This window comes from Pelophylax lessonae (genome assembly GCF_965119305.1).
Source record: "Pelophylax lessonae genome assembly, chromosome: 3".
Taxonomy (NCBI): domain Eukaryota; kingdom Metazoa; phylum Chordata; class Amphibia; order Anura; family Ranidae; genus Pelophylax; species Pelophylax lessonae.
Window position 1 is genome coordinate 31,263,678 of NC_138770.1, and position 27,952 is coordinate 31,291,629.

General features: G+C 44.7%; 4 protein-coding genes across 4 annotated transcripts in view; 2 read left to right on the top strand and 2 right to left on the bottom strand.

The window, feature by feature from the left end:
• LOC309550774 (uncharacterized protein) overlaps positions 1–10,987 on the bottom strand; it is a 461,615-nt gene extending 450,628 nt beyond the window's left edge. The window contains exon 1 of the mRNA XM_082251110.1: positions 10,898–10,987. The gene's annotated coding sequence lies outside the window, so the exon portion shown is untranslated. The remainder of the gene's footprint in view (positions 1–10,897) is intronic.
• LOC309549894 (uncharacterized protein) overlaps positions 1–25,254 on the top strand; it is a 103,764-nt gene extending 78,510 nt beyond the window's left edge. The window contains 2 exon segments of the mRNA XM_082250385.1: positions 24,108–24,909; positions 24,911–25,254. Of these exon segments, the coding sequence (XP_082106511.1) occupies positions 24,108–24,909; positions 24,911–25,219 (1,111 nt within the window). The 3' untranslated portion in view covers positions 25,220–25,254.
• LOC309550268 (uncharacterized protein) overlaps positions 1–27,952 on the top strand; it is a gene marked incomplete at both ends in the record, with an annotated part of 461,917 nt that overhangs the window by 205,262 nt on the left and 228,703 nt on the right. The window lies entirely within an intron of this gene.
• Positions 1,055–16,678, bottom strand: LOC309549895 (uncharacterized protein; the record flags this gene model as incomplete). The annotated part of the gene is made up of 2 exons (XM_082250386.1): positions 1,055–2,085; positions 16,576–16,678. 2 exons carry the CDS (start codon positions 16,676–16,678, stop codon positions 1,136–1,138), a joined length of 1,053 nt encoding a protein of 350 aa, XP_082106512.1. The 3' UTR covers positions 1,055–1,135.

Sequence of the window (27,952 nt, forward strand, 5' to 3'; positions counted from 1 at the left end):
GAATCCCACCACCCCCCCCCCCCTCCCGACATAGGAAACTGAGGGGTCTATGCAAAGAATAAGTTGGGTGAGTGTGACCAGCATGTGTCCAGCCATGACAAATTCTGGCCATATTCTAATAAACACAGTGATTTCCTATAATCGTCAGCTCCAACTAGTGGCCATAATGAGGTATTAGTTCCAAAATACCTCAATCAGAAAAAAGTTCAATACTGCATTATGGCCACTAGATGGACCCAATGACCATAGGAAATCACTGAATGACATAAAACAAGACCAACATTTGTCATGGATGAATTAATGCTTGTCATATTTTTTCATCTGTTTTATAAAAACTAAACATGTGAAGTGGTAACTATTGAGCCAATCGCTTCATCAAACCACACATAATATCTCCCTTCAAAGGGAAAACAGAAATTATTTACAGAAAATCAAACAGTATAAATATTTTCCAACCAATAACCTCCACCCAGACAAGATATGTAGAAATATAAAGACAAGCGGTGTTACCTCTCGTGCCGCACTCCGCCAAGCCACCCAAACCCACACAGGAGCAAAGGAAAGAAGTTCTCACCTAGTTTATCTCCGAGTTCTCCTTCCCTCTTGTTGGGGGATGGGAGAAGGATGGACTGAAGACAGAGAGACACGCTTCGGGGTCACCACTGGTAAGTAGAGCCTTGAAATGAAGGACATCAACTTCAGAATTTATGTCTTGTCTGTGTAAAGTTTACTGATAAAGATATATGGGATCTCACAGCTTCTAGCTCTGTAACCTGCTATATCATTATCAGTAACCGTCACACAGACAAGCAAGACATTCTGAAGGTGATTCCTTCATTTCACGGCTCTACTTACCACTCTACACCCCAAAATGTACTCAGCCAATGAAAAGCCAACACGGTACAACACTTCATCCATGTCTCTGATCATCTCTCATCTCCTTATCAACTGTTTCTTACATGAAAATCAGCCATGGAGTATATCTGAGGTGTATATCAGGGTGTGCTTCTTCCGCACATATCCAGCAACATTCATAAAGAAGACATTTCCCGTACTCAAGGCACTAATACACCTCGAGGGTTGTGTGGGATCCCTGATGTACAGGAAGACAGGACTTCTATGAGGAACAATTCCCTCACTCAGGAGAAGAAATTGGCTTCTCCCCCGTGTGAGTTCTCTGATGTCTGTAAAGAGTGGACTTCTGTGAAAAACATTTCCCGCACTCAGGACAGGAATACGGCTTCTCTCTTATGTGAGATCTCTGATGTATGTAAAGATTGGACTTCTGTGAAAAACATTTCCCACACTCAGCACAGGAAAACGGCTTCTCCCCCGTGTGAGTTCTCTGATGTCTGTAAAGAGAGGACATCTGTGAAAAAGATTTCCCGCACTCAGGACAGGAATACGGCTTCTCTCTTATGTGAGATCTCTGATGTATGTAAAGAGAGGACTTGACTGAAAAACATTTCCCACACTCAGCACAGCAAAACGGCTTTGCCCCCGTGTGAGACCTACGATGTGTGTAAAGAGAGGACATCTGTGAAAAAGATTTCCCGCACTCAGGACAGGAAAACGGCTTCTCCCCCGTGTGAGACCTCTGATGTTTGTAAAGAGAGGACTTCTGTGAAAAAGATTTCCCGCACTCAGGACAGAAAAATGGCTTCTCCCCCGTGTGAGATCTTTGATGTGTGCAAAGATGAGACTTTTGTGAAAAACGTTTCCCGCACTCAGAACAGCAATACGGCTTCTGCCCCGAGTGAGATCTCTGATGTTTGTTAAGAGTGGACTTCTGTGAAAAACATTTCCCGCACTCAGGACAGGAATACGGCTTCTCCCCCATGTGAGATCTTTGATGTGTGTAAAGATGAGACTTTTGTGAAAAACTTTTCCCGCACTCAGAACAGCAATACGGCTTCTGCCCCGAGTGAGATCTCTGATGTTTGTTAAGAGTGGACCTCTGTGAAAAACATTTCCTGCACTCAGGACAGGAGTACGGTTTTTCTCCTGTGTGAGTTCTTTTATGCACATTAAGACCATAGTTAGAACAGAAACACTTCCCACACTCAGGACAGGAAAATCTCTTATCTGTTGGAAGGACAGCGCCGTCCCTCACAGTCTGAGGTTCCTCAGGATAAGAGGAATTTGATGGTCCAGCACTGTCCCTCACAGTCTGGGGTTCCTCAGGATAAGAGGAATACGATGGTCCTGCACTGTCCCTCACAGTCTGAGGTTCCTCAGGATAAGAGGAATACGATGGTCCATCTACACTGTGTGGTGCCGGATGGACATTTGAGGTAGCCGGGTTTTCTCCTGGACTATACTGTGTGATGTCCTCATCTTCTACTTTACAGTCTGGAGTCAAAGTGAGACAATCCTCTGAGGTTTTCCTCATCTCCCGTCCATCTACTAAAATAGAAATACAAAGATTATTACTAGACATTAGCAGATTGGTTCCCCTAAACCAGGACTCCGCCCACATCAGACAGCTTTGTCTCTGAGGATCTTACAATTCCACCCTCAAGGTAACTAGTAAATGGTAGAGGGTGACTAGGTGTTCTAGGAACCACACATCAAGTCAAGACCTGCTGTATGGTAGTAAATGGCAGTCTCAGTCTGGACCTACGCCAGGTCACGCCTTGATGTGCGGGACACCTACTCACTATCTACCGATATAAAATGTCCAGCTGGTAGAAAATGGGTGTAACAAAAGAGAATCCATATTATGTGTATATATAGCAGTGGGTAGAGGAGAGAGAAAGCAGAAGTCAGGACTATGTAATGTACAACATAGAGTATATAGTGCAGGGGTCAGGAGTATGTAATGTACAACATAGAGTATAAAGTGCAGGGGTCAGGAGTATGTAATGTACAATATAAATTATACAGTGTAAGGGTCAGGACTCATAAGTCAGGCACAGTCAGAGAACATAAAAGAAAAGAAAAAGGAGGCGCAAACACCTAGTGCATTACCCGTGGTCACTGTTTATAAAATTTTATTAAAATGCCAAATGCATACTCACAGACATGAAGATAATTAAAATCGTGTTACAAGAATCCATCACACATGAACTGGAACATGTCCTTGAAGATAGGACTGCTAACGCGTTTCGGGAGTCAAGCTCCCTTCCTCAGAGTTGGTCATACCAGTAGCAGATCAAAATATATATTAGCTTCAGTTAAACCGGTTCATCCCCCTTCCACCCCCCAGAGGGAGTGGGCGGGACCGTCCAGTGCACCAAATTAATGGTTTTAGATGTTTCTATATCTTTTAGCTGTACATGCATAGGTTACTTGAGTTATGCAATATTATTATTATTTTTTATCATTATTTTTAATTAAGGAAAGCCCATTAAGGAAATCCAGCATCCCTATTCCAGGGTAATATACCAGCAAAAAGCGCCTGTAATGGTGCAATGAGGTGAGCGGCCATTGCACCTAAATGATTTCTGCTCACTTCGGATCACATCACTGGAACTTCACCAAATTGTTTTAAAGAGAAATCACCAATTGTCACTTTATTTATTTGAGCACCATGAACTTTATTTGATCACTAACAGTCACATCAATTATTGCACAAGGACTTTAAATTTATTTATCATCTATTTATTTATTCATTATTCATTTATCCTTATTGAGAGATAAAATTTCACTATCACGGACTTTCAACACTTATCTGCACTTCTAAATTTAAACTATTGAATTTTTGTATTTTACAGATATCTATTTTTTTTAATATTGTATGATTTTTATATATAGATTTTATACATTAGTTTATAAACTTAGATTAATATTGGAACACGTGGATTCATCACTCATACATAATTTATTCATCTAATTCAAGTCCTATTGTTTTTATTTTACGTTTTATTCAGGATTTTTATAGCATGATGCAAAGTCAGCTCTCCTAGAACCTTTGAGATTTCATTCCATTAGCGCGGATTCATTTTGTGATAATATAACAAAATAATACTTCGGGATCGGGATTGGCAGATACCTTATAACAAAACTTACTAAACGGTAAATTTAGCACTGCAGATATGCCAGTGCCACCCCCTTTCGCTGATGTCACTCTTCTAAATCCTGCTGCTGGACATCCAATAGGAAATGTCCACATCACACAGCCACATCACCGGGTAAGAGGAGACTTTATTGTAAAGGAGAGAGCAGTACGGAGGATCCACCTAGATCCCCCATCATCTGATAAACACATAGAAACAATGTATTCAGTCAGTGTGTGTGTTTCCTACAGATGGATCCAGTAATGGGAACCCACCAGAGAGATGTCCCCGTCCTCTGTATTCCCGGGATTCCACACAGGAAGGTCACACCATCCCTCAATGTTACAAGGTTGGTGGGACAGTAGTAGTAGCGACGCCCCGGATCGGCCCGTGGGTCTGCTAAATGTTACCGATCCCCGATCCAGCTATTTTGCCAGTATCGGGGCTGATATCCGATCCGAATATCACTATTAATGACCCACCTGTGCTGATCTCTGTAGGAGTGTCCTCCTCTATAAATGTTCCCGTTATTCCATCCTCCTCCATAGACTGCTGATCATCCCTCACATACGTCTCTTCTTCTTCTGCTTTAACCTCAAATTCTATATCGATTGGATCTCCACTCTAAACCAAGAAAATAATAGAAGAGGTCATCTGTAAAACATAAGCTTCAATATTGTGACATCACATTTAAAAATATCACTTCAATGAGTCCATGTTCTAGATGCTCCGTCCCACCAACCTTGTAACATTGAGGGATGGTGTGACCTTCCTGTGTGGAATCCCGGGAATACAGAGGACGGGGACATCTCTCTGGTGGGTTCCTGGTGTTAGGTGGCTCCATCATATCCTTGTGTCCTTCTGAAAACTTCTCCATCACTCCATACTCCTCATCCTCCTCTTCATACTCTTCTTTAACAACAATATTATAATCCCCGAGGTTTCCACTCTGAATATATAAAAAAAATGACATCAATGTAACAATGCAGATAATGTACAGATCCTAATGATACTATCAGTGATTGTTCCTCATCTACCTGATGATGGTGGGGGATGGTGTGACCTTCCTGTGTGGAATCCCGGGAATACAGAGGACGGGGACATCTCTCTGGTGGGTTCCCATTACTGGATCCATCTGTAGGAAACACACACACTGACTGAATACATTGTTTCTATGTGTTTATCAGATGATGGGGGATCTAGGTGGATCCTCCGTACTGCTCTCTCCTTTACAATAAAGTCTCCTCTTACCCGGTGATGTGAGGGGCGGATGATTCTCCATCATGACGTCCTTGTAGAGATCCTTGTGTCCTTCTAAATAATCCCACTCCTACATGGAGAAATAGACAGTGACATCCTGACACCTTATAGGAACCTGACACACACAATGATACAGTCACCATCCAGACACATCCCTTGTCTGTTACTGGATAATAGTTAGTGAGGTTGAAAAAAGACATCAGTCCATCCAGTTCAACCTATGATGTGTGTGTGTGTTTGCTGTTAACCGTACATTGTATACCCCTGTATGTTGTACATTGTATATCCCTGTATGTTGTGGTCTTTAAGGTGCCCATCTAATAGTTTTTTGAAACTATCGATGCTCTCTGCTGATACCACTGTTTGCGGAAGAGAATTCCACATCCTTACTGCTCTAACAGTAAAGAACCCCTTACGTATTTTAAGGTTAAACCGCCTTTCCTCTAGTTTTAGTGAGTGGCCCCGTGTCTTATTGTATTCCCTTTCTCTGAATAGGTTTTTCCATATGCTAGGGTTGCCAGTACAGTATTTGTACATTGATATCATATCCCCCCTTAATCGTCTCTTCTCCAGAGAGAATAAGTTCAGTGCTTGTAGTCTTTCCTCATAGCTGATGTCCTCCATTCCCCTAATTATTTTTGTTGCCCTTCTCTGGACTCTCTCCAGTTCCAGCACATCCTTCCTGAGGACCGGTGCCCAGAACTGGACAGAATACTCCAGATGTGGCCGGACCAGAGTCTTGTAGAGCGGGAGAATAATCTCTTTATTTTTGGAATGAATCCCCTTCTTTATACATCCCAGGACTGGCCAAGCATGTCTCCAGGTCTACACCCTATTAAGCATCTGTTGGATATCCTCAAACGGAAGGTGGAGGAGCGCAAGGTCTCTAACATCCACCAGCTCCGTGATGATGTCATGGAGGAGTTGAAGAGGACTCCAGTGGCAACCTGTGAAGCTCCAGTGTACACACAAAATATTGACACTTTGGGCCCAGTTCGGACATTGTCACTTAGGCATTAGACATTAATGGCTGTGTGTTGAGTTATTTTGAGTGGACAGCAAAAGAATAATCTCTTTATTTCTGGAGTGAATCCCCTTTTTTATACATCCCAGTATTCTGTTGGCTTTGCTTGCAGCGGCTTGGCATTGCATGCCACTGCCAAGCCTGTTGTCCACCAGTACCCCCAAGTCCTTTTCCATCCTATACTCATCCAGAGGTTCCCTCCCCCCCCCAGTGAGTAACTTGCTTTCTGGCACCCAAGTGCATTACTTTACATTTTTCAACATTAAACCTCATCTGCCATGTAGTTGCCCCCCTCCCTCCACCCCATTATTTTGTTCAGGTCCACTTGTAAGGTTTCCACATCCTGCCCAGAAGATATTGGCATGCTTAGTTTAGTATCATCCGCAAATACTGAGATTTTACCCGATATCCCCTCCTCTAGATCATTTATGAATAAATTAAATAGGATTGGCCCCAGGACAGAACCCTGGGGGACCCCACTTTCCACACCTGCCCAATCTGAGTACTCCCCATTAATCACCACCCTTTGCAACCTCCCCTGGAGCCAGTTCTATATCCAGGTACTCACCCTATGGTCCATACCTACCTTCCTTAGTTTGAACAGTAAGCATTTGTGGGGAACGGTGTCAAAGGCCTTTGCAAAGTCCATATACACCACATCCACAGGTTTACCTTTATCTAGGTGGCAGCTCACTTCATCATAGAAGGTTAATAGATTGGTTTGGCACGAACGATTTTTCATGAATCCGTGCTGATTACTACTAATAATACCGTTTTCATTACTAAAGTCTTGTATGTGGTCCCTTAACATCCCCTCCAAAATCTTGCAGACTACTGATGTTAGGCTGACCGGCCTATAGTTACCTGGGATATATCTCGGCCCCTTTTTAAATATTGGTACCACGTTGGCTTTTTTCCAATCAGCTGGCCCCATACCCGTCTGTAAACTATCCTTAAAGATCAAGAATAATAGTCTGGCAATCACCTGGCTAAGCTCTTTAAGAACCCTCGGGTGCAAGCCATTCGGTCCCGGTGATTTATTTATGTTAACCACTTAAGCCCCGGAAGATTTTACCCCCTTCCTGACCAGGGCCTATTTTGAGACTCGGCACTTTGTGACTTTAACGGACAATTGCGCGGTCGTGCGATGCTGTACCTAAACAAATTTGATGTCCTTTTTTTCCCACAAACAGAGCTTTCTTTTGGTGGTATTTGATCACCTGTGTGATTTTTTGATCATGCGCTATAAACAAAAAAAGAGCGACAATTTTGCAAAAATAACAATATATTTCACAATTTTTTATATGAAATTCCCCCCCCCCAAAAAATGTAAAAATCAAAATTTTTTAACATTTTTGGCCAATTTGTTTTCAGCTACATATGCTTGGTAAGAAAACCACAATAGGCGTATTTTGATTGGTTTGCGCAAAAGTTATTGCGTTTACTAACTAAGGGAAAGATTTTTGTCATTTTTGTTGTTTTTTTTTAACGAGTAATGGTGGCGATCTGCGATTTTTTTTTGCGGGACTGAGACATTGCGGCGGACAGATCGGACCCTTGACTGACATTTTTGGGGGTACCAGGGACATTACTACAGTAATTAGTGCTATACATATGCACTGTTACTGTAAAAATGACACTGGCAGGGAAGGGGTTAACTTTATTGGGGAAGGAGGGGTTAAGTGTGTCCCTAGGGGCGTGCTTCTAACTGTATATATACGTCACTTTGCCTGGCCGGGGCTGACCGCCGGCAACCGGTTAAGTTTCTCTAGTTTAGTTCTAAGTCTATCTTCTGTTAGCCATGGTGGTATTTCCTGAGGTGTGTTGTTTAGTTTGACCTTACAAGCTGGGTTAGTGTAGCCCCCCCGATTCTTTTGTGAAGACGGAAGAGAAGAAATTATTTAACATTTCCGCCTTTTCCCTGTCCTCTGTGGCCAAATCTCCCTTGTCGTCTTTTATGGGGCCAATGTGTTCTGGCCTCGCTTTCTTACTGTTTATATACTTAAATAATTTTTTGGGGTTCTTTTTACTCTCTTCCGCTATATGTCTCTCGTGTTCTATTTTAGCCGCCTTGATTTCGTCTTTACATTTCTTATTACACTCTTTGTAATGCTTGAATGCTGCCAATGACCCATCACCCTTGTATTTTTTGAAGGCCTTTTCTTTAGTATTAATATGCATTTTTATGTTGGAGTTTAGCCACACAGGGTTTAGTTTTGCTCTTTTAAATTTATTTCCCTTTGGACTGCACTGGCCAATCCCTTTGTTTAGTATGCTCTTGAAGCACTCCGATTTTTCCTCCGTGTTCTTTGTTCCCAGGGTTCTATCCCATTTGCTATTTTCTAGCAGAGAGCGCAGTTTTGGGAAATTGCCTCTTTTGAAATTGAGTGTTCTTATATTACCCTTGTGTTTCCGATTACTATGATTAATACTGAAACGAATTGACCTATGGTCACTGTTTCCTAAGTTGCCCCATATTTCTTGCCAAATTTTTGCCCCGTATTTCTAATGTCTCAGAATTCCCAGCACCACTCACCTCTCCTGTCAGCAGCTCCATCATCTTTTTGGTGACTTCTAGAATCTTCGGCATGTTGTGTCTCTCAGGTTTTAGGGAGTCACATGGAGGCACTGTGATGGTCATATGATCACCTGACTTCAGGGGAGGAAATCTCTGTATTGAAGAACCAATAGGAAAATCATGTTAGAATCCCAGAATCCACCTCACCTCTCTGGTCAGGTCTGTGTATTATTATTAGAGATAAGAATGGTATCATGTGACCTCCCAGAATCCTCCTCACCTCTCCAGTCAGCAGGTAGATGATCTCCAGGGTGAGGTTTAGTATCTTCTCAGTCATGTGACTTTGGTCCTCCTCCATCCTCATTGGTGCCATCATTTGATCTATACAGGTCTCCTTGTAGACGGATAACTGAAATGAAGGTAAGAATTATTTGGATGGTATTGGTCACAATAATATGTGGATGTGAGGGGCAGTAATAGGAGAGTTGCTGTACATTTAAGAACTTCTGTCCCCATGAGAATACATTTAGGCCTCTTGCACACTGTAGCTAGAAAAAGCTCAGTACAGATTTTTTTTTTTTTTTTTTTGCTAAAATAAAGGCCATTAAGGCCTCTTGCACACAATACTCCTGTTTGAGCATCTACTATTTCCAGACTTTTTTTTTTTTTTTTTTTTATGTATTTGCGTGTATTCAAGTGTATTGGTGTGTATTTGCATCAAGGGTTAAAATACTGACCAAAAATGCAGATTTTTCTATTTTGTTTTTAATGAAGAATGCACAGCGCTTGTTTACACACCTGTGTGCACAGACACATTACAATTAATGGGCTTTATTTTAGCTCAGAGAAAAAAAGAAAAAGCTGTACTGAGCTTTTTCAAGCTGCGAGATGCTCAAACAGGAGTATCGTGTGCAAGAGGCCTTAATGTGGACTGTTTCGGGTTTGTTACATTTTGGAGGACCTTGGACCCTCTTAGCCTGCCAGATCAGAATTTCCCTTTTCTCTGTTGGGTTTGTTTAATTTCTGAGCTGGTTTGCAGCAGAAACAGAACTCCTCTAAGAACAAGTGCTCACCAACGAATGAAGGAATTCCCTTCTTCATCTTACATAATATTCCAGAACAAATCACATGACCAGTGGGACAATAAGATGGTTAAGATTGCCAGTTCTGTAAGGTCTGAAAAATAAGTGCAGGTGGGGTGGGAGGACAATCATAGACCCCCCTCTGTCCCTCCAGTCCCCTATTCCCTCAGAGCCCTGAAGCCTGACTACCCCCTCAAGGTTCTCAGAGTCCTTCAGATACATTACATACAGAGGTAAATACCTATATACATACAGAGGCCCCAAAAGTCTTCCAGCTTCACTAAACCCTCACAACCCCTCAGCTCCTCTACTTCCCTCAGAGCCCTCAGTATTTTCCTCCCTCTGACACCAATGATGGAACATATTCTTCATGGCAGGCTGGAGAATGTTTTCTTCCTCCTGACCAGCAATGTAAGGGGCTCTATGCTCCATACTCCTCACCCCTGCACTCCATCATTGTGTTGGCTGCATATTGTAATGATTGCCCATTGGCTGCCTGTGTTGTGTAATAATTGCCCTTTGTAGGCCATGTATGGTCAGGATTAGAGATGGGCTCGGACGTGGTTGAGTTCACACGTGCCCGATCCCGCCAGGAAGCCGACACTGCAGTCCAATAATCACAGGCAGTGAGACATTTACTGATCTGTGCAGCTGCGGATCGGGAAATCTCTCACTGCCTGTGATTAGCGGAGTGCAGTGTCGGCTTCCTGGCGGGATCGGGCACGTGCAAACTTGAACACGCCCGAGCCCATCTCTAGTCAGGATGGTCATTGTCTTGTCTATTTATTATCAGTGCTGTTTGTTTAGAGGAACATATTACTAGAATTTATCTCCAAAATGAAGAGAATGTTCCGGCCCCGAAAGTGGGGTAATGTTAACTAACGCTGAAGGGGTTAATCTAGGTTTGCACACTATATATGTGTGTATCATCATCTGCTGGAGATAAAAGACGTCACAGTGACTATGGAGGGGGGGGGGGGTTACTGGGTGTAAATAGAAAATAAGATCTTATTACCTCCTCTGCTGCCTCTTCCAGCAACGTCTCCTCTCAACTTCCTCCCATCTCACCTCTCACCCAGAACTTCCTGTCTGTACCTGACATCACTTCCTGTCTGTATTCCATAGAGACTTCCTGTCTGGGTAGAAGTGAGATCACCACCTTGTGGAGCTCAGAGGAACTGCAGCCCTGAGAAACGTCTGGTAGTGTGAACACGGCCTTGTGCTGTGTGTGTATGTACTGTATATCCTTCCCCTTTCTCTCCTCCCTGAGTGTGTATGAAGAGGCGGAGCTCCTGCTGGAACAGCGGTCGGAGGAGGAAGCCGAGTCTAGGAGGGAGACTGACAGAAAGCGCAGCAGACTTGCAGGAGTGAGCGAGGAGGATCCAGTTCCTTTGCCATCGGAGGTGAGGAGAGTGTGAAGGATGTTTGTGACTCTGGTAGCTGAAAAGCTGGGAGTCATATTGCTCTGGTGAGTGGGGAAGCACTACTAAGGGGGCGCCCTCACCATCACGTGTGTAAGAGGTGGAAGAAGGCGTGGCTACACTACAGCTGGCACAGCTTGGAGCACGGAGAACTTTCACAACTTATTAACTTTTCATTCATTTGTGGATTTAATTTAGCAAAATAAAATCATTGAAGTAGTTACAAAGTGGAAGCAGAGGACTTGCAGAGAACACTATATTGAGCACAAATTATTGTATGATTACATGAATTTTCACAGGTTTTTAGTTTATTTAATATAGCAGCCACTAATATGATATGAATGAAGTAGGTGTGAAGTGGAAGCAGTAGATCTGTAGAGAATATTATTTTGAGCACCTAAAACTTTATAGATGAATGTAGCCACATATTTTAGTGTGTATGTACTGTACACTGATCAGCCATAACATTATGATCACTGACAGGTGAAGTGAATAATATAGATTATCTCATTACAATGTCATCTGGAAGTGGGCGGGGTATATTTGGCAGCAAGTAAACATGTTTTCCCTGAAGTTGTTGTTTTTTTAAAGCAAAGAAATGGGCATTGCAGTTTGTTGTGTATGGGGCTGCAAGGGATGTGGGAGATTGGGTGTGTGTGCATCACTTACCTGGGGAAGAGATGGCACCAGGATGCATTATGGGAAGAAGACAAGCCGGCGGATGCAGTGTGATGCTTTGTCTGGTGGAGTTCTGGTGGGTGGGTATAATGTTCTGGTGGGTATAATGTTCTGGTGGGTGGGTATAATGTTCTGGTGGGTGGGTATAATGTTATGGTGGGTGGGTATAATGTTCGGGTGGGTGGTATAATGTTCGGGTGGGCAGTAAATGAACACACAACTTAGTAAGATAAATAAAATGAAATAAAGGAAAAAATAATTCCACCACCATTTTATTCTCAGCAGAGGAAATAGATACTAATAGGCTGCAGGAGATCTGCTTCATTTCAACCCCCTCCTTTTTTCTTATCAGATCTCCTGCAGCCTATAAGAACTCATTTCCCTTTCTGTGTCTCAGCAGATCTCCTGCAGCCTATTAGCGCCTATTTCCCGTTCTATGTCTCAGTAGATCCGCCGCAGCCTATTAGCACCCATTTCCCTTTCTATGTCTCAGCAGATCTCCTGCAGCATATTAGCACCCATTTCCCTTTCTATGTCTCAGCAGATCTCCTGCAGCCTATTAGCACCCATTTCCCTATTAGAGAATAAAATGGCGGTAGTTCCAATGTTTTATGTCACACGATATTAGCGTAATGGATTAGGAAACAGAAAATGTCAGTAAAAATCCCAGTGCAGGTAATTTTGGGGCCACAGACACAATCTATTCCCCAATTCATAGATTCCTAGAGAAGAGTTTGTTGTGGAAGGGAAGTTGGGTACAAGTCAATGAAACCCCTGACACTCCCAGCTGAGAACAATGAAGGAGATTACTATTCCAATCCTCCAACCAGTTTTCTGGCTGGGAAGGTCTGGGAGTCAATATTTCCCCAGCTGACCAGGAACAATGAAGGAGTTTACTATTCAAATCCTCAACAACTCGTTTTCCCACTAGCTATTTCCCCAGCTGGCAGAGACAAGACTTCTTATAGAGTGTCAGCTTCTTGCATTGTCCAGCATCGGGAAATGGGGGATAAATACAATGACCCCGCCCCTTTTATCACTAAATCCCGCCCTCTTATCAACGTAAAATATGTGATAAATCATCGACGCATTTCACCTCATCAGTATCCAGTGATCAACCATAAAGTGACCCCAAAGTCCATCCAACGTCTCCTTTATACTTTAATAAATGATATCACCACCAATAAATATCTCCAAACCTCCAGAGCTCCCTCCTCCAAATCTCAGTATATGCTCCAGCAAACCGTGTGTAGTGGACTACAAAACTCCTCCTTCCTCAAACACCAATCCCATGCTCTCTTGGTGCTCACACCCAGATTGTGCGCTCGCCAGACCTCCATCACTCTGCTAATAAGTGGCTCCACAATAGCTTTAGAGGAACCCTGGCTGAGAAATGCTGGACTAGGCAGTAATATATTTCTATCCCCATGGGAGATGACCCATCTATAAGGATATACATTACATACACACACAGCACAAGGCCGTGCTCACACTACCAGATGTTTCTCAGGACTGCAGTTCCTCTGAGCTCCACAAGGTGGTGATCTCACTTCTACCCAGACAGGAAGTCTCTATGGAATACAGACAGGAAGCGATGTCAGATATAAATAGAAAATTCTGGGTGAGAGGTGAGTTGGGAGGTAGTAGAGAGGAGACGTTGCTGGAAGTGGCAGCAGAGGAGGTAATAAGATCTTATTTTCTATTTAGACCCAGTAACCCCCCCCCCCCCCCGTCATGTCCGTCCTCTTCCTCCATAGTCACTGTGACGTCTGAAGAAAGAAAACATTCCCCAGCCTGCCATGAAGAATATATATGTTCCATCATTGGTGTCAGAGGGAGGAAAATTCTGAGGCCTCAGTGGAAAGTAGAGGGCTTGAGGGGCTGTATGGGTTTAGTAAAGCTGAAAGACTTCAGAGGTAAGTCAGAGAATTCTATGACATCACACTGACCTCACAGCTCCTCCTCCCAATGTCCCTCCATCTGGCTCTTTTTTCTGATGCTCTTAGGATGTGGGCGGACCCTTTTCATCCTCGCAACCAAAGTAGAACTGTTGATCCTGTATTTTATGTAATGATGTCAGAATTCCCTATGCCAAGCCTTTAACCTACAGAATTGGAGGGGGGAGGTGTCCCTGAAGAAGGGCTTTAAAAAAAAAAAAATACAGACCTTACGGGTGAAAAGGATTCTGGGACGGTCATTTATTTTTACTATTTATGAAAACTGCTGACAGGAGAGGTGAGCGGTGCTGGGAATTCTGGGATATTATCCAGTAACAGACAAGGGATGTGTCTGGATGGTGACTGTATCATTGTGTGTGTCAGGTTCCTATAAGGTGTCAGGATGTCACTGTCTATTTCTCCATGGAGGAGTGGGAGTATTTAGAAGGACACAAGGATCTCTACAAGGACGTCATGATGGAGAATCAGCCGCCCCTCACATCCAGGGCTGCTGATAGAAATCATGGGGCCCCGTACAGCCTACCTGATGGGGCCCCCTTCAGCCCCACCCTTAACCACACCTCTGGCCACTCCCTAGACCCCGCCTTGAAACAATAATTGCATGTAAAAATCGGACAGGCAGGTTGTACCTATGTCGTCCTATTACTTGGGTACAATCAGCCTGTCTTAGCCGGTCCCTGCTAACCTGGGCAAGATTGTAATCATCTATGGCTGGCTTAACTGAAACTTACATCAATAGTGACACCAAAACAGTGATCAGCTAAATTACTGTATAGTGTACACTATATTAATGCCACTGGCTGAGTTAACATCAAGGGGCAATGAAGGGGTTAACTGTGTGCCAAGTGTCATGTGTGTAACGTGTGCTGCTTTTACTAACAGATCTGGCTGTTTTGAAACAGCCAGATTACTGATCTGTGTATGAAGCCCTGTGTTTGTAAACACAGGACTTTGTACTGTAATTGGCTACAGCTGATCAGCATGTCTCAGTCCCGGTTCACACTTGTGCGATGCTGGAAGGCTGCAAATTCGCAGCCTGTTCCCGCATTGCAAACGCACCCCTGGCAGTTCACACTGCCATATGCGATACGCAGGGGGTGTCAATGAAATGTTAACGACACCCCCAGTTTGATCGCATATCGCAGCGCGATCTTTACAGTTCGCACAGGATGGATCGCACAAGTGTGAACCACTGTGCGATCCAATCCTGATGCGGCTGGAAAACAGGGTCATGTGCGACTTTTGTGCGGGTGCAGTGCAAATTTCAGTCATACAAAGTGTATGGCTGAATTCGCACCGCACATCCGATTGCATGTAATGAAGGATCTGATTCCTGGACGGATAGAAAAATAGGGTTTCCATCCGTCTGGATTTCACGGACAGGATCAGGTATGGATGGCAGCGGGTGTCAGTGGAGGTGTCTCCGCTGACATCCGCTGGCCCATAGAGCTGCATGGAGGGTCCGATCAGATCCGCCTAAAAAACCGACAGGCGGATCTGATCGGATCGCCTGTGTAAAAGAGCCCTTATGATAACACACAGGCAGCGGGTTCTCTGTCACAGTGTGTTACATAGCATGGCTGTTGGTTGCTGACCTTAACTCATGACCAATCGGCACCCAACAGCCATGCTATGTGACACACTGTGACAGAGAACCTGCTGACTTCTGTCTGTGTGTTATAAAGGGTGACAAAGTAATGTACAGTGCAGTAAATCAATAGTTGCCAATATTCCAAAAAAGTTTTTAGGGACACCTTTTTTTCTGTGTTTCCATAAAGTTGCTGTAGGCAAAGCATGTACTTTAATTGGGGGCGGCACATTTATTTATTATGGACGTGGTCCTACAAGAAGGTTAATCATGTGCTTCCATCAGGGATCTGACAGCAATGAAATAGTTAATCATGTCCAACCACCAGGCCAGCAAGGATCTTCTAGCAATAATAAGGTTAATTATGGCTCTAACCACCAATAAGATCCCTGGTGGCTAGAGACATGATTAACTATTTCTTTGCTGTCAGATACCTGATAGAAGCACATGATTAACCATTGTTTTGATAGCCGATCCCTTGTGGAAGTGCATGAATATATATATATAGCTATTAAAGGGGTAAATGTACATTTTCACCAGTGATCTGATAGCAATAAAATGGTTATTAATCATGACTTCCAAAATACAGATCTTCTACAAACAAAGGGTTAATCACACACTTCCAATCCATCTGCCAGCAATAAAAGGGTGAATGTCCAGTCACCAGGGATCATCTTCTAGGAATGAATGGACACAGCACCCTCTCGCCCCCAACAAAATACTGCCTGAAATGTGCCCCCCTTCTCTCATGACAACTCTGTGGCCAAACACCTCATCTCTATTACTGTAGTAGTTACCTTCACACCATCTTCTTCCACATTCTCTTATGCTGGCAGGAGTACAGTACGTGATGAGGGCAGACCTGGAGTATTTTAGCTGCCCACTCGTGCATAGGCAATGCTTCTTTTCAGAACTTGAAGCCTATACCTGATTAGTAAAAACGTTCCCCTTCTGTACAGCGGCTACTAATGGAGAGGAGAGGTACTGCAAGTCTATATCAATAGACTGTCAGGCTGAGCTGCCGTGTGCTCGGCTGGAATTGGCTCACACATAAGCGAGTTCTGTATTTCCAGGATAACGGCCAGGAAAAAGATGGGACATTGAGAGCTTTCCCTCTCCTCCTGGACTCGGTCAGCTGCCTGCCTCTCCATCTCTCTCACGCTGAGAATCTGATTACTAACTACTGAATGGGGAGCTCAGAGCTGAATGAAAGAAGATCACTCCGCCGGGGTATGACAATGGGCAAGCTGCAGCGGGAGACGGCTGAGACTTTAAACAGCTGGGACATGTAGAGCAGGCATGGAATGCACTGCGCATGCGCCCGAAAATGAAAAAAAAGTCCCTCCACTCTCACCATTACAGATCACCATAGAGGGGCCCAGAAAATAGTAGTAATAATCCCCCCCTAAGCTAGAGGTAGCGGCTAAGTGGGGTGTAATTTAGAAAGCCTGTTTTTTAAAAATTCTGCACTGACTGTGAGGCTGCCCGGGCCCCCCTGCAGAGCTCAGTACGCCGGGCCCGGTACAACAGGGCCGGTTGTACTGGCTTATCAGCGGCCCTGCTCACATCACCGGGTAAGAGGAGACTTTATTGTAAAGGAGAGAGCAGTACGGAGGATCCACCTACATCCCCCATCATCTGATAAACACATAGAAACAATGTATTCAGTCAGTGTGTGTGTTTCCTACAGATGGATCCAGTAATGGGAACCCACCAGAGAGATGTCCCCGTTCTCTGTATTCCCGGGATTCCACACAGGAAGGTCACACCATCCCTCACCATCATCAGGTAGATGAGTGACAATTATTAGTAGTTATAATTTATACACAGTATGTTTGTTACAATGAATGTTTTATTATATATTCAGAGTGGAAACCTCGGGGATGATAATATTGATGTTAAAGAAGAGTATAAAGAGGAGGATGAGGAGTATGGAGTGATGGAGGAGTTTTCAGAAGGACACAAGGATATGATGGAGCCACCTAATACCAGGAACCCACCAGAGAGATGTCCCCGTCCTCTGTATTCCCGGGATTCCACACAGGAAGATCACACCATCCCTCACTGTTACAAGGTTGGTGTGACAGAGCTTTTAAAACACAGACTCCTGAAGAGAATATGTGGATTTGTTAGGTGATGTCACAATAATAAATCTTATATTTTACACATTATATTTTCTCTCGCTTTGATTTAGAGCGGAGATCCAATCGATATAGAATTTGAGGTTAAAGCAGAAGAAGAAGAGATGTATGTGAGGGATGATCAGCAGTCTATGGAGGAGGATGGAATAACGGGGACATTTATAGAGGAGGACACTCCTACAGAGATCAGCACAGGTGGGTCATTAACACTAAATACATTCCTCCACCAATACTGCTCACTGATTGGTCCAGAGTAGGCTGGGGACTGGGTGATATTAGCCTGAGGGAGGAGTCAATAACCCAAAGATGGAGGTCTTCAGGATCAGTCCAGTCTTCATCTTGGTTGTTCTCCCCCATCCTCACTCTCTGACCTCTGGTGGGGCTCAGCCCCGCTGTTATTCATGACTAAATCATGGACTAAATAAGGAAGTGCAGAACTTCTTGTGTTGGGAAGATGGCAATGAGTGATAGAGGGGGAGGGGACACTCGTCCTATAATCCCCTCATCACTGTCACTCCTATAAAAGACAGTTCTCGTTGTTTCCTCACTCTCTGACTAAGGTCCATGAATAAAGAAATGAACTGGTAGGAGATCAGAGGACCCATTTACTAGTTACCTTGAGGTTGGAATTGTAAGATCCTCAGAGACAGGGGTAGACTGACAACTCATAGGGCCCCCGGGCAATAGGAGTTCATCGTGCCCCCATGTCCACACTCAAGCCACACCTACATATGCATAGAGGGGACATTTAAATATCTACCACAGCATAGCCTGCATGGAAGTTCCCGGCTTCTTTCTATAGAGTCCGCTGGGCACTTCCAGGTTTAGAGGTGGCTGCAATGTGGCAGCCATATTTGTGATGCAACCAGAGGTGTTTTATGAAATCAGAAATATATGACAGATGCTGGACCAGCGCTATTAAACCCACAGTGTTTGGGGAAAATTATAAAAATGAATGTAAACAATAGATATAAAAGCAGATATAGAGAATCAAAAAATATTGATAAAAAAAAAACAATAATGATAAATGTTTCAGGTGTATATAGATACAAAGTCCACGGAGTAGAGTCTATGTAGAGATGGATGGCTGGGTGGCCGCCGGCTCTATCAGAGTTAGGAGGAGACTCTGTGCATGGTAGATAAATAAAAGAGAGAGAACAGAGCAGCGCCACCTGAGTGTAGTATTAAAACAATCCTTTATTGGCATAAAAGGTAATGGAGTGATAGGAAAGCAGGCTTTACAGCAAGTCATCCGATCCACTGAAGGAGAGGCAGGAGAGGTGTAGACAGCCCTGGGTCCTGGCTGTGTCAGTGGCTTCTGGCACTTCCTGGTGTCCTGTCGGCGTCACAGCTTCTCCCTCATCACATCCGGTGGCAGCGGGGTTGTGCTAGCGTTCGAGGCATGCATGCCCCTTCGTCAGGCATTGTCTACAGACCAAAGGAAGCTCCCTCTTATATGGCTAGAGTTGGAGCCAGTGTCATCAGTTGTCAAGGATATGGGGGAGTGGCTTGGAGCAGAGAGGAGCTAGTGTACAGCTGTGAGAGATAAGGGCTGAACATCCTAGGCTTATTAACCCTATGTGCACTTGTTAGGAGTTTTATGGGCAGTTCAGCTAAGATTGGTCACATATATGAATATGCTGCAACTGGAGAAGATATACTATACTTGAATTGGGTGTCCTGATGGAAGTTCCCTCATGGGGATTAGGGGGCTGCTGTATAGTAGAGGGTAAAGAGGGGGGGGTTTAATTTGTACGGTGTCTATGCACACAAGTGAGACGGATGTGATGAGGGAGAAGCTGTGACGCCGGAAGGGAACACCCGGAAGTGCCAGAAGCCACTGACACAGCCAGGACCCAGGGCTGTCTACACCTCTCCTGCCTCCCCTGCAGTGGATCGGATGACTTGCAGTAAAGCCTGCTTTCCTATCACTCATGTGAGTGCATTACCTTTTATGCCAATAAAGGATTGTTTTAATACTACACTCAGGTGGCGCTGCTCTGTTCTCTCTCTTTTATTTATCTGTTTTATGAAAGCAGTAGACCTGTGTGTGAGATCATAATTTGAGCCCTAAGAGTAGGGAGAGGGGGGGTTAGAGAGGGAGGTGAGAGATGGAGAGGAGTGAGAGACAGATGGGGAAGTGGGGGGCTGGGTGAGAGACAGAGGGGAGGATGAGAGAGAGATGGGGTGAGGGAGAGAGGGGGGAGGATGAGATACAGAGTAGGTAAGAGGGAGAGGTGAGAGGCAGGGGGAGGGTGAGAGAGAGGGGGATACAGAGGAGGTGTTGGGAGAGGGGGGTGAGGGAGACAGAGAGTAGGGTGAGAGGGAGAGGTGGGGGGTGAGAGAGAGGGGGATACAGAGGAGGTGTGGGAGACAGAGGAGGCTGAGAGAGAAGGGAGAGGCAGAAGAGGTATGAGAGACAGGGGGGGTGAGAGAGGTGGGTGAGACAGACAGGGGGGTTGAGAGAGGGAAGGGGAGACAGAGAGAGTGAGAGGGGGGCATGGGGGTTGAGGAAGGGGGGACTCCCGTACCCCCCCCCCATATTACACCAGGAGACCCCCCCTCCCCTCAAAATTATACCAGAAAAATGTTCTACAATTTTCAGATGCCTATAACGTACCCATCAGCAGGGTCCTCTGATCACTATATCAGCCTGGTAAAAGAGTCCATGTCCAGTCATGTCACACAGTCAGGGACTCCTCTCACCTTCCTTCCGGCTCAATCACCAGCTGCATGTATTAAGGAAAGATCATAGCCTGGGACCCCGACCCGCTTCGCTACTACTGCACAGGTGAGCTACTTCCAGCATCAGATCGGGTGCTGCCAGGGCCATTGTTAAAAATCATGGGACCCTATACAACCTACCTGACGCCCCCCCCCTTAACCTCACTCCTGGTCCCACCCCTCTCCCTGCCTCAAAACAAAATGCAGCTTTGTCTTCAAGTGCGTGCAGTAGAAGGGGGAGGCAGGTACAAATACAAGTGTAAATGAGGCCTACAGCTACAGAACTTTTTCAGGATTCCACTGCATATGCAATACAGGGTACAGAATTGTGCTACGCACAGAGTGCAGGGTAAAGGGGTACACTCGTGCAGAGCCCAGGAGTAGGTTACATTCAGAGTTTAGGTTCAGGAGTGCACTACATACAGAATGAAGGGTGGAGGATTGTGCTATGTACAGTGTGAAGGGTGTAGGATTGTGCTATGTACAGAGTGCAGGGTGGAGGATTGTGCTACGTATAGAGTGCAGGGTGGAGGATTGTGCTACGTATAGAGTGCAGGGTTCAGGATTGTGCTACGTACAGAGTGCAGGGTTCAGGATTGTGCTACGTACAGAGTGCAGGGTTCAGGATTGTGCTACATACAGAGTGCAGGGTTTAGGATTGTGCTACGCACAGAATGCAGGGTTGAGGATTGTGCTACGCACAGAATGCAGGGTTGAGGATTGTGCTACGCACAGAGTGCAGGGTTCAGGATTGTGCTTTGTACAGAATGCAGGGTTCAGAATTGTGCCTTGTACAGAATGCAGTGTTCAAGATTGTGCTAGGTACTGAGAGGAGGGTTCAGGATTGTGCTATGTACAGAATGCAGGGTTCAGGATTGTGCTATGTACAGAATGCAGGGTTCAGGATTGTGCTACGTACAGAATGCAGGGTTCAGGATTGTGCTACGTACAGAATGCAGGGTTTAGGATTGTGCTACGTACAGAATGCAGGGTTTAGGATTGTGCTACGTACAGAGTGCAGGGTTCAGGATTGTGCTCAGGATTGTGCTATGTACAGAGTGCAGGGTGGAGGAGTGTGCTATGTGCAGAGTGCAGGGTTCAGGAGTGTGCTATGTACAGAGTGCAGGGTTCAGGAGTGTGCTATGTACAGAGTGCAGGGTTCAGAATTGTGCCTTGTACAGAATGCAGTGTTCAAGATTGTGCTAGGTACTGAGAGGAGGGTTCAGGATTGTGCTATGTACAGAATGCAGGGTTCAGGATTGTGCTATGTACAGAATGCAGGGTTCAGGATTGTGCTATGTACAGAATGCAGGGTTCAGGATTGTGCTACGTACAGAATGCAGGGTTCAGGATTGTGCTACGTACAGAATGCAGGGTTTAGGATTGTGCTACGTACAGAATGCAGGGTTTAGGATTGTGCTACGTACAGAGTGCAGGGTTCAGGATTGTGCTCAGGATTGTGCTATGTGCAGAGTGCAGGGTAGAGGAGTGTGCTATGTGCAGAGTGCAGGGTTCAGGAGTGTGCTATGTGCAGAGTGCAGGGTTTAGGAGTGTGCTATGTACAGAGTGCAGGGTTCAGGATTGTGCTACGTACAGAATGCAGGGTTCAGGATTGTGCTACGTACAGAATGCAGGGTTCAGGATTGTGCTACGTACAGAATGCAGGGTTTAGGATTGTGCTACGTACAGAATGCAGGGTTTAGGATTGTGCTACGTACAGAGTGCAGGGTTCAGGATTGTGCTCAGGATTGTGCTATGTACAGAGTGCAGGGTAGAGGATTGTGCTATGTACAGAGTGCAGGGTAGAGGATTGTGCTATGTACAGAGTGCAGGGTGGAGGATTGTGCTATGTACAGAGTGCAGGGTAGAGGATTGTGCTATGTACAGAGTGCAGGGTGGAGGATTGTGCTATGTACAGAGTGCAGGGTGGAGGATTGTGCTATGTACAGACTGCAGGGTAGAGGATTGTGCTATGTACAGAGTGCAGGGTGGAGGATTGTGCTATGTACAGAGTGGAGGGTGGAGGATTGTGCTATGTACAGAGTGCAGGGTAGAGGATTGTGCTATGTACAGAGTGCAGGGTGGAGGATTGTGCTATGTACAGAGTGCAGGGTAGAGGAGTGTTCTATGTACAGAGTGCATGGTTCAGGGTTCAGGAGTGTGCTATATAAAGAGTGCAGGGTTCAGGAGTGTGCTATGTACAGAGTGCAGGGTAGAGGATTGTGCTATGTACAGAGTGCAGGGTAGAGGATTGTGCTATGTACAGAGTGCAGGGTAGAGGATTGTGCTATGTACAGAGTGCAGGGTAGAGGATTGTGCTATGTACAGAGTGCAGGGTGGAGAAATGTGCTATGTACAGAGTGCAGGGTGGAGGATTGTGCTATGTGCAGGGTGGAGAATTGTCCTATGTGCAGAGTGCAGGGTAGAGGAGTGTGCTATGTGCAGAGTGCAGGGTTCAGGAGTGTGCTATGTACAGAGTGCAGGGTTCAGGAGTGTGCTATGTACAGAGTGCAGGGTTCAGGAGTGTGCTATGTACAGAGTGCAGGGTGGAGGATTGTGCTTTGTACAGAGTGCAGGGCGGAGGACTGTGTTATGTACAGAGCGCACATGTGCATATCTTACAGGTCATACCCTCCTCTAACAGAGCTATTCCCGTAAATTTCCCCCAGTACAGATCTCTTCTCCCCTCCCTGTCCAGTGCCTCTCTCCTCCTTTTCCAGTAAATACCTCCCTTCCCTGTCTAGGACACATCTCTCCTCTGCCACACAGAAAAGAATGGACTGTAACTTACAGGAGGTCAGGCTGCCGGTGCCGGCTTCTTCTGATTCTGCGGACTCGAGGATTGAGCTGTGTGCCCCGCCCCCCCCTCTGTTGAATATGCAGAGAGAGCAGGGAGGGTTTTGAGTGTGCTGCTGGGATCGCTGTCTCTTATATAACACAAAAGCCGGGCTTCTGTGTTTTATAAATGACTATAGTGAGCGGCAATGCAAGGGGCCAGGGCTGAAGGTTCCAGCTGGAAATAAATTAAAAAAAACGTTATTAATGCATTAAAAAACTTGAAGCTGCCAGCTGGCCGGACCCCCTGCATCGGCATCCTTGGGCTCAGCCACTGCCTCCTCAGCTCCTCTCACCAGCAGTCCCCTGCTCTCTGTGACACACATGCAGCCTCTCATGGGGCCCCCTACTGACTCCGGGCCCTCGGACCACGGCCAAAGTGCCCGACCGACCAGTCCGCCCCTGCTCAGAGACAAAGTTGCCTGATGTGGGCGGAGTCCTGGTTTAGGGGAACCAATCTGCTGATGTCTAGTAATAATCTTTGTATTTCTATTTTAGTAGATGGACAGGAGATGAGGAAAACTTCAGAGGATTGTCTCACTTTGTCTCCAGACTGTAAAGTAGAAGATGAGGACATCACACAGTATAGTCCAGGAGAAAACCCGGCTACCTCTAATGTCCATCCGGCACCACACAGTGTAGATGGACCATCGTATTCCTCTTATCCCGAGGAACCTCAGACTGTGAGGGACGGTGCCGGACCATCGTATTCCTCTTATCCTGAGGAACCTCAGACTGTGAGGGACGGTGCCCGACCATCGTATTCCTCTTATCCTGAAGAACCTCAGACTGTGAGATACGGTGCCGGACCATCGTATTCCTCTTATCCTGAGGAACCTCAGAGTGTGATGGACAGTGCCGTCCTTCCAACACATAAGAGGTTTTCCTGTACTGAGTGCGGGAAGTGTTTCCGTTTTAAATCCTATCTTAATAGACATGAAAGAGCTCACACAGGGGAGAAGCCGTATTGCTGTCTTGAGTGTGGGAAATGTTTTTCACAGAAGTCCTTCTATCACAGACATCAGAGATCTCACACAGGAGAGAAGCCGTATTGCTGTCCTGAGTGTGGGAAATGTTTTTCACAGAAGTTTGATCTTTACAGACATCAGAGATCTCACACAGGTGAGAAGCCACACTCCTGTCCTGAGTGTGGGAAATGTTTTTATCAGAAGTCTGATCTTTACACACATCAGAGATCTCACACGGGAGAGAAGCTGTTTCCCTGTCCTGAGTGTGGGAAGTGTTTTTCACGGAAGTCCTATCTTTACAGACATCAGAGATCTCACACGGGGGAGAAGCCATATTTCTGTCCTGAGTGCAGGAAATGTTTTTCACAGAAGTCTACTCTTTCCACACATCAGAGATTGCATACAGGCGAGAAGCCGTATTCCTGTCCTGAGTGCGGAAAATGTTTTTCATACAAGTTTGGGCTTTACACACATCAGAGATCTCACACGGGGGAGAAGCCGTATTGCTGTCCTGAGTGTGGGAAATGTTTTGTAACAAAAACAAACCTTGTTAGCCATCGGAGATCTCACACAGGGGAGAAGCCATATTTCTGCCCTGAGTGCGAGAAGTGTTTTTCACAGATATCGAGTCTTTCCAGACATCAGAGATCTCACACAGGGGAGACGCCACTTTCCTGTTCTGAGTGCGGGAAATGTTTTTTAAACAAAAACAACTCTTGTTAGCCATCAGAGATCTCACACAGGGGAGAAGCCATATTTTTGCCCTGAGTGCGGAAAATGTTTTTCACAGACATCCAGTCTTTCCAGACATCAGAGACTGCACACTGGTGAGAAGCCGTATTCCTGTCCTGAGTGCGGGAAATGTTTTTCAGATAAGTTCCATCTTTACAGACATCAAAGATCTCACAAGGAGAAGAAGCCGTATTCCTGTCCTGAGTGTGGGAAATGGTTTTCACAGAAGTCCAGTCTTTACAGACATCAGAGATCTCACACGGGGGAGAAGCCACTTTCCTGTCCTGAGTGAGGGAATTGTTCCTCACTGAAGTCCTGTCTTCCTGTGCATCACACAACCCTTGAGGTGTATTAGTGCACTGAGTGTGGGAAATGTCTTCTATATGAATGTGGGTGGACATGTGGGGAAGAAGCACACCCTGATATACATCTCAGATATACTCCATGGCTGATCTTCATCATGTAAGAAACACTTCATAAGGAGATCAGGGATCACCAAAGACATGGATGAAGTGTTGCCCCGTGTTGGCCATTGATAGCAGGAGAAAAATAAAAATGGAGTCATTACCTTTCATTGGCTGAGTACATTTTGTGGTGTAACCTTTCACAAACACTTAAAGGTCTATTTTTCAAATTATTTTATTTATCACAAATGTGAGAAGCTTTCAACCAGTCTTTACAAATGTTGGTTATATTTTACTTCATACACTACTTTCCTATGATCTTTTGCTCCATCTAGTGTCCATAGTGCAGTATTGATCATAGGAAATCACTGTATTACCTTGCATATGGCAAGACTTTGTCATATTTGGTGGGCAAATGCATGTCACATTCTTCCAGCTTTTTTATAAATAGACCCTTTCATTTCCTTTGTGGATACCTGAGTGCGGTAGATATCAAAGAACATAAATTTATTAAACCAACCATTGATTTATAAAAGAAGATACTACGTTTGTCCAAATGATTGCACTAAGTATAATGTAAATTAACACCACGAATTTCCGAATTTAGCATTTTCCAATTTAAATCAATTGCAAACATTTGACCAGCACAGCAGATAGCTTAATAACATTTATATAAAGATGGGAAGTACGTAGCAGATAAATGAATAGACCTCCTTGCAATGTTATTACCAGGCTGCAGCTAGGGGGAGCTCTAATGTTTGGATTGTGATCACAGCAGAGTGATCCCATCTAGCGCACATTAACCCTTTCACTGCCAGAGCTGTGTTTGCATTATTTTTGCACACATGGTAAAATGCAGATTTTGGGCCTGAAGATTAGATAAAACCCCCAAACATATATTTTCTGAAAGCAGAGGCCCTGGAGAATAAAATGGTGGTAATTGTTAAGGTGTTCCTCGTACACAAATGTCACCTTCATATCCGGGTTTATTTTCTCCTTTCCCCCATTTTCTATGGTGTGATCTTTTCTACAATACATTGTTATAATAATGTAACACGTTGTGTATTGTATATTGTAAATCAGATCAGTGAATATTATTTGGTCTTTGTGAAAGTTATAGAGTCTACAAGCTATGGTGCCAATCATTGAAAATTGATCACACCTGATGTACTGACGGCCGAATTTCATTTCTTGAGACATTAATAAGCCAGGACAGTATAAATACCCACCAAATGACCCCTTTTTGGAAAGTAGACATTCCAAAGGTATTTAGTAAGAGGCATGGTGAGTTTTTTTTAAGTTGACATTTTTTTTCCCACCATTCTTTGCAATATAAAGATTTTTTTCCCCCACAAAATTGTTATATTAACAGGTTATTTCTCACACACGGCATAGGCATACTTGCAACTACACCCCAAAACACATTCTTCTACTCCTCCTCTTCTAGTATGGCCATACCACATGTGTGAAACTTTTACACAGCCTGGCTACATACAGAGGCCCAACATCCAAGGAGTAATTTCAGGCATTCTAGGAGCATAAATTACACAACTACTTTCCTGACAACCTATCACAGTTTTGAAGGCCATGGAGCACCAGGCCAATGGAAAAGCCGACAAAATTACCCAATTATGGAAAGCAAACACCCCAATGTATATTCTATTAGGCATATTGAGTCTTTTGAACATGTAATTTTTTCCCATACGTTTTTGGAAAGAAAATGAAAACGCTTTTTTTTTTAACACAAAGTTGTTCATTTATAAGATATTTCCAACATATAGCAAGTACATAGCAACATTTATACCCCAAAATACATTCTGCTACTCCTCCTGTATAGTGATACCACATGTAACGGAACAGGGCACCCCTGACTGGGTACCTCCGTTGACAGATGCTCCTAGTGCTTTCCAAGGGCACCAAGCACTCCACCAGACACTGTAACCACGTCAGACCCCACGAACCGCCGCAGTTTGGTTAGGGTCTCGCAATCTCCTACCCACCCTGGACCTACGACAAGGCTCCAGGTTCCTGTGGGTGAACCTCCTTTCCCCAGAGAGTGCAGCAGACAAGCTCTTATACAAGCTCTTACAAGAGCTTAGGGATTATCCAAGGGAGTATGGAGGATATAGCAATCCCTTGTAGCCGATTCCCCCAATGAGAGACAGGACTCTAGATTGAGGGTGAAGTAACTCTAGAACAGCTTTACTGAACAAGACTTATATACAGTTTTCACCCACAAGGTTACCACCCAGATGGACCTTGTTGAAGACTGGACGTGATATTCACCATCCAATAGGAACAGAGTTTTACACTCTCATACAGTGTACAAAATATACAATGTGGGACAATCCCCCCTCCTCCTTAGCACCCAATCCACATATCTTTATACATCCCATAATACGTTTCTCTTAAGGCAGACAGACAGAACAATGGTAGGTCATTAGCACTTAACAATGAGACAGGGCAATCCACATTCCCTCCCAATACACAAACAAAAGGAAAACCTTTCTGACATTGAAAGATATGTAATATACACAGCATTTAGGAATTACAGATTTCATGGCAAATGGGAATAAATCTTAATATTTCTATATGGAGATATTGCTGACAAATATGAAGCA